We start from the raw sequence: 11065 nt of genomic DNA on the forward strand, positions 1-11065 counted from the left end.
TAGAACGCATGTAGAGAACAGGATTATAGAATTCGATATGACATCTACCGTAAACAGACAGAGTAATAGCAAATGATTGTAGAAAACAGCAAAGACCGTAGGTGCTATAAATAACTAAACATAATGAGCTATGTTAGAGCTACGTTAGAGCTATATTAGAGTATAGTAGAAATAGACTCTAAAACTATTTACACTCGGTAAAATACAAAATATCTATATTTAAGAATATGCTAAGGACTATAGTGAAGTCTAAATATACTACAATGAGTATGTAAAACGATCTTTCCGACTTATCAGTGGATGTGAATTTTGTAGCTTAGTTTAGATAAATTTTAAATTTTTCTTTGGATTTATAGAAAAAATATACGTACTAAAGTCATTTATGGATTCCATGATGGTGGTCTTCATACAAAGTCATTTGATATCAGCAGCTAAGTGTAATAAATTAAAATGAAGGTTTTCTTACTGGAAAGAATATGAATGATTAATAAGTATTTAATATTTGCAAAATAATTATTCGAACATACCGTCTCGTAATATATATTAATGTACTACTTGCTTAGCACCGAAAAACTTGATGTGAGTATTTAAGGAGCTCAAACCATCAAGTAAAATCGTTGGACATTCTAGTTGTATGGGAGGGATAGTAGCTGTTTAGAGGTTTATGGATATCTTATAGACAGTATTTATCTCAGATTAAAATCGCTAAAGATGTTGTCAGATCTTAACTTTTTCTGTGTAGGGTAATTCTGATGTCACTAATACAACTATTAATTTCAACTAGTGAAACTCTCTAAACTCTAGTAAATAGAATGCATAATGTTGTAGTCTTCTTAACTATGTAGTTTTCTAAAGCAATATCTGTCAATTTCTTATTCTTTTACTACTCCAAGAATACTATAGTTAACGAACAATGTAACTTATAATCTTTATCTTGTTATCCTTAATCGTAATATGCTGAACGATAAATAGTTTTATTAGATTGGGTAGATGATCGAACCACTTTGATGACAACGATTGCGTAGTAAAGAGACCGTGATAAGAAAAGTAATTAATTTATTATTGTAATAGTCATAGACTGCTAAACTTTAACCCATGCAATAGTATTCTAGTCGATCCCTCGCTCATTATACTTTCTTACTGTTAATAGTAGAAATTTTAAACGCTCTACTCGTAATACCCATCATAAAGGCGCTATGCCTTTAGGCTATCGTTACTTTAACTTTCCTTTATTTTTCTGCTAATAACCAATGCAGTATGTTTTTTCGTGCACTAAAAAGTCCGAGGACTACGTGTGTTGGTTTAGGATTAGGGACGAGTTCGGAAGCAGGTTGTGGAAAATTTAAGATTTAGTTTCAGTCAGGATATTACTGCTTGTTTTAGCATCAGAGAGGCCATTTGCATTCTCTACATTGTGCACTGGCAGCGTATAAATTGCCCATTTCTCATTAGATAGTTGCCACAAAACAGATTTGCAACAAGATAACGTCATGTATGATCTATAAGTCAATTCCTTGAACCATGTATCAAGGAACGATATCTGTACTATCAGAAACACTTTTGCTCTACTAGCAGACTACACAAAGACTTAGACGGCTCGTATTTTACGTTAAACACTAAGTTTAAGAATTCACTTTATTACACGATGTACTGCATTAATATACTCTTCCTCAATAGTTCGTGAGTCATAGTTAGTACGATTAACTTTGGAATCATTTACTGAATTAGATATTAATTTTAGCTACTGGTTCCTTAATGCAGACAACAGTATTTACGAGCATAGATATCTGATCGCTAATAATCACAATGATTCGAACTGTAAGTAGGTGATTTGTATTTCTATTGTAACTATTAATTTCAGTATGTGTATATGTTTCACTATCATAAAAAGTCAGTGCTATATTAAAACACAGTATATCCACATTAGAAGTTAACTAAATAAGGATAGGATGACAGAATTATCCTAACATAGATATTTCTACTCTAATACAGTATATAACACTGTTACAATGGTATGTCAATAAAGCCTCTGTCATTTGTTGACAACTTGATTTTCTCAGTTATAAGTCTAAAACAAGTATGAGACAGCTAATAGCACGATGTCCTTCTTTAAGCCAGGAAATTTAAGTATAATCGCAAGAGCTTTATTATGCGTAGGAAATGAGCCCGTTATTAACAATTGTAGAATGGTGTCTTTAAATTAATTTAGAAAATAACTATCTTTTGGAACTGCATAAATAGTTGGATATTGAATATCAGAAACACTGGCAATAAAAAAAATTAATTACTTATTTGTATAAAATTTTATATAAAATTAAATACTTAATTTGACAAATTATAATATTTATCTTTGATAGACTTGAATAACCTATTAGCGTGACGAGTAAGGTGATTATTATTACTTAGCTATGGATGTCAATTTCGTTAATTAATCTGAGACTGAATATTAACATGTTTTGGATTCAAAATCATAATTTTTTATAACTGATTTAAATTGAATTGGCTAAAGCTGAAGTAAAAATTTTGTTTGTACAACTTAATATCATGTAACCTATTCTAAGAATTAAGTACAATCTTAAAATTATTCTCAAAGTTTCTTACTGTAAATATCCTTCCATAACAGTTATAACTTCTAACTAACTCTAGTTTCCTATCTGTTCCGCGACGAGTAATATTGTGCTATGCTATATGAAATAAGAGTCTCATTAATGCTGTGCCATATGCTATAAGTTCTCTAGTACCGTAAGTAGATATTTCGTGCAAAAAATTGCAAAGGGTTAGCAGCTATTATGCTAGGGTACTTTGAAAATAAGCTTATTGTGAACTCACGGGCTAATAGATATAATTTAGCAGTCCTTTGGAAACTAATCTGTCCACAGCAATGATAAGAGAATCAAAGCTTTGATCATTAGAGCTTAGCCGAATACTTATGAACTATGGCAGCGCTTAAATTTTCATATTTATTAGTCTCTGTCTTTGGCAGTCATTTTAGAAATAAATTCGATTGCTATTAATACAAGTCTGTAATAAATATTCTTAAACAACTTAAGCTACCGTTAACTTTTAAATATACTTAAAAAGAGAAACTATGGTCTTCTAACTATTAATTATTCGTGGTAATTCAGTCACATTAGATTTGCTTGCATTACATATTACCAATATGGGTTTCGATCGAAGAATCTTACTATCCCAAAATCTGATATAAAAATTAATTTGTATCTTATATACTAAGAACTTTGAAGACACGATTTTAGTATTCTCCTTCTAAAATTCTTTCGAGATAATTTATATTCTTACATTTTAATCTCTTCTATGATTTAATTGTGATAAATGGTACAAGCATAGGTGTTTAGTTTCAAATTCGTTCACAAAGCAATTACTTTCAAAATCAGAAAGAAGTGTATTAATTTCGAACGTACTTAATTTTTATCTTTTTGTATTCTAAGAAGAATCATTACTGTACACTCTTTGCCAACATGCTCACTTTCGGTTTAACATCTAACCTTGTGCATTAATTGAAACATGATCACCTTTCTTCTTCACTATCACTTTTTCTCCATTATTGCTTTGATATTGAACAGAATTTCTTGTTAATTCGGGCGATTTCCCCCGTTTATCAGCTTTTGCGAATAAGCCGCGACTTTCAGAGACGGGTGCCAATCTAATTAAAGCAAACTAATACTTAAAGGAAGCATAATCATTTTGAATTTTAGAAAGAATTCCCTAACTGAGTATAAAACTCAGATAATCGTTAAAATATGCAAATAAGATATCTCTTTACTGTCAAAAATTAGTGATAAACAAAAACGGCTTACAATAACAAACAATATACAGCCTGTTTTTATAGATTTACTGTAGAACAGATCTACAATTGAGCTAAATCGCTACATCTTTCCTAATTTATTTTAAAAACATAAACAGCAGACAATCCAGCTGATATTTTTTTCTAACCCTGCACATACTTAATATTCATAAATAGATATATGGTAACTTTTAAGGAATAGTATTTCGTCGGCTTTATTACAATCCACCCATGAATGTATATGTCATTTACTGTAAAGATAATCGGGCATTTTGCAAAGTGATCATTATTATAGATACATGATAAACTATGTGTAGCAAAGTCAATTCTTAAGGGTCTTCAATAAATCAGACTATCTGGGTTTAAAACCCGAATTAAGCATTATTATAATAAAACCAACCGTAACTGTAGATACAACAAGCTACGAACAAGAAGACTCCTGATCTACTCGTTACATACGCTTATAAATCCTAGCGCATGGCCTATTTAGTTATGGTAGTAACATTATTACGCTTCCAGGCACTAAGTACGGGCACTGAAATACAATATTTTGCCGCGTCATGAGCAACCAATCGCATTAAATTGCGCAAGGTTTATAGCCTACGATAGTGCATATTAGCAATTCCGTACTTAATTAAGAATTTAGCTCAAGCACTAAACTCACTGCACTACACTGTGGTATTGGATTTATCATTATAAAGAGTATGTGCCTAATTTATTTCAGTGACTCAAGCTTAGATAATATCTTTGAGTTGCTATTTTGTCTAGTAGAAAATGATTATATACGATTTCGTACAAGTTTTTGGTCATTACTTTACTATATTTTTAAATTTTAATTAACTTACGATGACTTTGTCTGGGATTTAGGAAAATCTTGTGAAGTACTAGGTTCGTAAACCTTCCTATAAAATTCAAAAGTGAACAAAAATTTTAATATGGCAACCACGTGCCTTTGAATGACAATATTATTGAAGGAACATAAAGTTTTTATATTTGATTCTCTGGTTAAAATTTAATTTTAGAATTAATAAACTAAAACCCGCCCAAAAACTGATTCATACCTTCCAGTATCAATTTTTAATTTTATTTGTTTGGCTCTCCGTCTTTCCCAAGCTTTTTTAACCTTTGCAAATGAAAATAAGTTTTCACAGCAACGGTCAGTACATTTAACGACATTAGGATAACTCTCCACAATTCTATATAGAGTTCAGTTCACAAGAAGGGCTCAGATTTAATTGAAGGACATGATAATTAATGAAGTGGTTAAGCTATCAAGTTTACTCATATTTTTATATACTGTACCTGAGTATGTTATGGGAAATAAATAGAATATATATGTAAATAATAATTTTTAAAATAACAATTAAATTTACTAAGATTACAATACAGTGCACAGCCGTATAGTAAACATCGTATACTATAGTATTTATTCTATATATCCAGCGTTAAATTCATTAATATGAATACTAAATAAGATAATTTATGATTATAATGACCTCGCTTAATTAAATAATTAAGCTACAAACCTTTTCACTTCTTACTCCATGAAATATAAAAAGGAAAAAACCCTAAAGATATAGCAGAGATATTACCCGGTAAGTAAATTTACTTATTTTTATATAAATTATACCAATCCTACAGACGCTAACCTGCAAAGAATTAGCAATTGCAAAAGGAAATTGTAAAACCGGAGAATCAGTTATAAACAACAGGCAGCCCAGTATCCAACCGGAACCAAGCAAGGGTAATAGGATTAACATGTCTTTAAGTACAATTCTAAGCAATCATGTATATGCATTGCCGTTAATCTAAATTGCTATAAACCTTTACGCGAGCAAAAATGTTACCATAATATTGCTATATATGATTTAATATCATTTTTTCTTTAAGAAAAGTACTATACCTAAATAGATTGGATTCTTTTTCAGTAGATTTTCTGGGGGCATTCTTAACTGTGGTAATATGACCTCGTAAAACCAAAATTAGGAAATTGATGTTCAGCTAATAAGTAAAACAGTTTTGAAAGTATTTAGTTGCTAATAACTAAAAGTTGTTGGAAGTATATCTTTATTGCTGAACTATGAAACTTTGCAAACCAAAATCATAAATGAAAACGAACTTGATTCGAATGGTAATAAATCTAGAAAAGTTTATTTTTAAGTATCTGAAGATAATATAGCTTAGGTAGGATACTTTTGCTCAAAATATAATATACCAAAATCATCACTAAAACAGGAATTATAAATCCTAAAATAATAGGAGGATTGGTAGCCAGCCAACATCTACAAAAAAATTAAAATCTAATATGAAAAGCTTGATATGAGTTAGCGATGCTTATGCTATCATTGGAATACGATTACAAGATTCTTATTTACTAACTTTATAACAAAATATGAATATTTACTTTGTTGATGTACAAAATCTGTGTATTTAATAAATAAATTTTCTGATATCCTATTCAATTTCAACGTAAAATTTATCTCGCTATTACGTACGCTTGCATGCCAATGTAATTCTCTATTCCCACGGAAAATATTACTGCAGTTAATGTGCCAACAGCAATGACAATAGATAAGCCTAAGTAGAAGAATGATAGCTAAAGATCAGCATATTGGTATTTCAAGGTGTTATCATCTTGAGATAGAGTAAATATAGCATTTCTTGTGATTGTACCGTAAGCGAATACGCAGTATACCCAAGGCTTAACTTCAGAACTGAAAACTCGAACGATTTTGATGTAAGCATGCAAACCCTCTACAAGCATCCAAGAGAATGATGATAGCAACGTAATATGTAGAACAAAGGTTGAGACGACGCAAACTATCTAAATTAAAATAAAGAAACCGCCGAAGTAAGATTTATAAAATAATTGTATGATAGTTCAAATTTACTAACTTTGAATCAGGTGTATGTAATTATCACAAGATTATGAAGGTGCGCCATACAGAATTTACTTTTAAGATTGAGTAATTGTGGTAATTACTTGCAAATAATTCTCATGGCATTATACTGCCCTAGTTATTCGGCATATGCATTGCTGCACTGTTCAAACAAGCTAGTTTTAACAACTTACAAAGTAATTAGACAATCCAAATGTCGTAATTATTAATATATCTGATATCAACAGATTTAGCATTACGTTGAAATGGATAAATATTACTACTTTTCCTTCGAAATACCTAATTAAATGAATTTTAATTTTTAAATTAGTATACTAGATATGAATATATATGAACGTATTTTTATTTAGGAAAACATCTTAAAAATGATTTTGTACTTTAAGCTGGTCGTCTATACCTCCATAATACGATATAAAAGATCAAAGTAATGGCGAGACTTATTACCGATAAACCACAGCCGATATAGGTTATAAGTTGCAATGATAATAATGTAGGTTCATCAGGCTAGAAAATAAGTTGAGTTATGATTATATTTACACGTGTCTACAATTTTGATGCGTTGGAAATTCTTGAACATAGTCAAGATGTCCCCTCAAGATCAGAGTTATTATTCACAGCCTACCGTGCTATTTGTTAACTGTACCAATAAAGCAAAATGTGTTAAATGATTGCAGTGGCAAATTGTTGTTGTTGCATTTGAAAAATTTTTAGTACACCCATAGTTAGACCAGTCACCAGTCGATTTATAGCTATACAATTAATACGTAAAATTACTATCTGATTCATTAAGTTATTTATCATCCTATATGGTTTTAATGTAGATGAGAAGACTCTATAGTACACTTCTATAGATTCTGTAGCTTATCCTTACACAATGGTATTATGAACTATTTACGACGCTAGAATCCTAATATCTACTTAATTATATGGCATGAAATACTCGCAAAATCCATCTTATATCGATCCGCACTTATCGTAAAATTCCCAAAATACACATTCATTCGTTGTATTCCTACTACTCGTTTCCTATAAAGTATAAATTTTTCACTCATATTACAAAGTATTCCGATATTGACTTATAGTTTTGTTTAAAAAAGTGATATAAGATTGTGGAAATAAGTTTTTGCAAGTTTTATAAACATTTGATCCTGACATTAGAATTTTGAGATATTAATTGGATACGCTCTATATTTGGCAATGCAAAGAAGCTAATTCTATACTCTGATCAATTATAATAAGTAGTACTAGTATTAATTGATTTCTGATCTTAAATTCAACTCTAATATTGCCCCTAAATTGCGAAGATGATATCGCGTTGAAATACTCCTGCAATTCTGCTATATACGCTTCGACTGAATAAATCCTTAGTAACGTGATAGGTCCATCAATTCATGTAATGATGTCAAGTTTAAATATAGTTGTTATTAACATATTAGAGATGTTTTGCCATACGATGATTCCTCATTCCAAAATGAAGGCTTGATGATCAAAGGGTGTAGCACTGTTATATGAACTTAGAACAAGTAGGAAAAATGTTCTTCTTACCTGAATACGATTAAGAATAATTTCTATCGGCTGAATTAAATTAGAAACAGATCTATTACGAATGGCACTGGATAGAACTTGCGAGTTTATTCCAATCCTTGTATTACCACCACTTGAGGTATAGTAAGATAGATATAATAACTTAATATTTTTAAATCTCTTCACAACTAATATAATTTCTGGTGATAGTACTTTCATGATAAGTGTACTATTCTAATTCTTAAATAATAATTTGCAAATCTCAATATAATCTTAAAAAAGTATGACAGCAACGGCTTGATCATCTTAAATAGCTTTTAAACTAAGACATACGTATTATAAAGCCGACTTACATAGCGGAATTTGCGTTTCCTGAATCTTGAGAATAAGGTAAGAACTCATTTAGAGACTTGTATATGAAGTTTGTTACACGAACATCGCTATCTTGACCTAAAAGTAGCAATTTCGAAAAAAATTGTATAAATTAACTAAACTGTTGTCATATAAGTACAACGATAATAGGAAATTATATCAAACCGGAAAATATTTCCGCCGGCAATTTTATCTTATTTCCTGTCCACCATGAAGCTTGGTTTTGAGTGGAATTTGAAGGAAAAGTAATTCCGTCGAGGTTACCAGGCGGAATATTAGCCAATGTCATTACTTCCAAGTTACCATAAAAATTGATTATAACCATCATCATGAGCTATATTATTTATCTTTAATCCTTTGGCGAATGGTATATCGCTTCCGTTTAGTTATTACTGTTATACAGTATCACTTATGTTCATGCGTACTTATAATTAGCTAAGAAATAGGGGTCTCTTACCAATGTTGGGTAGAGTTAGTGTTAATTCAGGTTCATCTTGTAACTCAAATTTACTGGCAAATAAGTCTAAGTTTTGCATAGTCTGAGCTGCTCCTGGTTCTTTCTATGTATCAAATTATATTAAAATTAAAAATATTTAACGATAGTTAAATTAATTTAATTTTGGCTCATGTAGAAATTAAACCATCAATACTAAACAAGTGAGTGATCCATTACAACTAATTTTATACATAAAGTTTTACCGCTGAGATTGCTTCCCATTGTTCTTTATTTCTGTTATCTAGCAAATTATTACTGGTGGCAAGAAAGTTCTGTTGAAAGTAAAGTTATAAACCTGTAAAATATTGTTTTTACTACGTTGCACGTATGTTTTTATGAGGGCTACAAAAATAGAGTGGAGTAATATGATATAGTTGCTATTCCTTATAATCCTGTAAATTTTGTTATTAAAGTAAATACGTTTCAATTTTAACTTAATCAACTAAGAATATTTTTTATTTATTGGAAGTAGTAAAACAGATACATGATATCTGATTCATACAGTCCGGAGCATACCTCTAGCTGATTAATACTCTTAACCACTGTTGATTCTCTGGCTATTTTTTCTAATATGTTATTAGCAATCATCATATCTCCAGCTTGAATCGGCTTCGTAGTGTTTATAACAGTAACATTAGCAAGCTCTTGTAAAACTTCAGACTTCACTTCTTCATTCTGTAAAGATACATTCTTAACCTAGAAATTGAGAAGTTGTAGTGAAATTCAGAGCTGTAAAATTAAAAAGTTATAATATCCGCTAAACGGCCGGCTCATTAACAGTAATAATAGATATATTCACATTATAGAACCTTAATTTAAAATCTATATTTAGGATATTGCAAATAATCAAATTATCATACCATGGAGTCCAGTTGCACAAATACTGCCGTTCTACACTGAGTAGTATCAACAATACCCCAGGTTGCGAGTTCACTTGATGACTTTAGACATTGGCGATAAGCATTTCCTAAATAGCAAAGAATTTTTGTGAGTATTTTAACTTCCATAACGATATAAGATTATAAATAGCCGCTGTTCAAATTATTTATTAGTATATATGTAAGGATCTTATTTTACTCTCGGTTTTACCTTGCGCAGGAGCAACGCATTTAGCTGTAGTAGTAGATCCTGCGATTGTTGCAGTCCATAAGATACCTTCCCTTAATTCTTTAGAACAAAATGATGGGTGTTGTGAGGTTGCTTTAGGTCTAGTAGGAGTTATTGTTGTTCTAAAAGTTGTAGTAGGCCGAGTAGTATCAGTAGTTGGTGTAATCATCATTGTCTGACCAGCAAGAGTAGAAGGCAATGGTATCGTTGGTAACTTTTTTTGGTAAGAAAGACTGAGATTTACTTGAATCGATTGGATGGCTGTTGAGATTTTGCAAGAATAGATTCCGCCATTCTCAGATTTCATACTATTAATAGTCAAAATTGAGGCTGTAGCATTAGATAAGATACTAATCTGCGACTCATTAAATCCCGAAGACGTAGATAGAGGTAATGGTTTATCATTGTGTAACCACAAGAAAGATATTTCGTCCAAAGCAACCAATGTGTGACATACCATACTTATTCTAGTGCCATTCAAAGCCAGGTAACTATTTTCACTACCATCTCTTAATTTTTCTCTTGCAAATAATTTGACTGATTCAAATCCTAGCTCTAAAATATGAGATAGCATTCCAGTTAATATCAGCAATTTATTACGATATTAATATATGAAAATAACATTTGCCCTAAGATAGCGTTAAGAATATTAGTTTCATGGCCTCAATACTAATTCTGATGAGATAGCATTATTTCAAGCAATGCACATAGAAATTTTTTAATTTTTAATGAAGATTTCATTAAACTAAACTACTTGTAAATGCTTAAAAAATATTAATCGCAAACAGTTATAAAGTCGTCTAACCAATCAAACAAAGATTTATAGTAGATAAAGTATTCATAACTTGCAAAGTTTCTTCTCTT

General features: G+C 30.6%; 1 protein-coding gene across 1 annotated transcript; it reads right to left on the reverse strand.

Annotated features, from left to right (window-relative positions):
* Positions 1–6398: 6398 nt before the first annotated feature.
* Positions 6399–7378, reverse strand: TRIADDRAFT_31502 (uncharacterized protein; the record flags this gene model as incomplete). Its single annotated transcript, XM_002116862.1, has 4 exons — positions 6399–6622; positions 6872–6981; positions 7100–7206; positions 7325–7378. Coding segments are annotated over 4 exons (495 nt in total), but the record flags the coding sequence as incomplete, so codon positions are not given.
* Positions 7379–11065: the final 3687 nt, after the last annotated feature.

Source organism: Trichoplax adhaerens, genomic scaffold (assembly GCF_000150275.1).
Source record: "Trichoplax adhaerens TRIADscaffold_18 genomic scaffold, whole genome shotgun sequence".
Classification (NCBI taxonomy): Eukaryota; Metazoa; Placozoa; class Uniplacotomia; order Trichoplacea; family Trichoplacidae; genus Trichoplax; species Trichoplax adhaerens.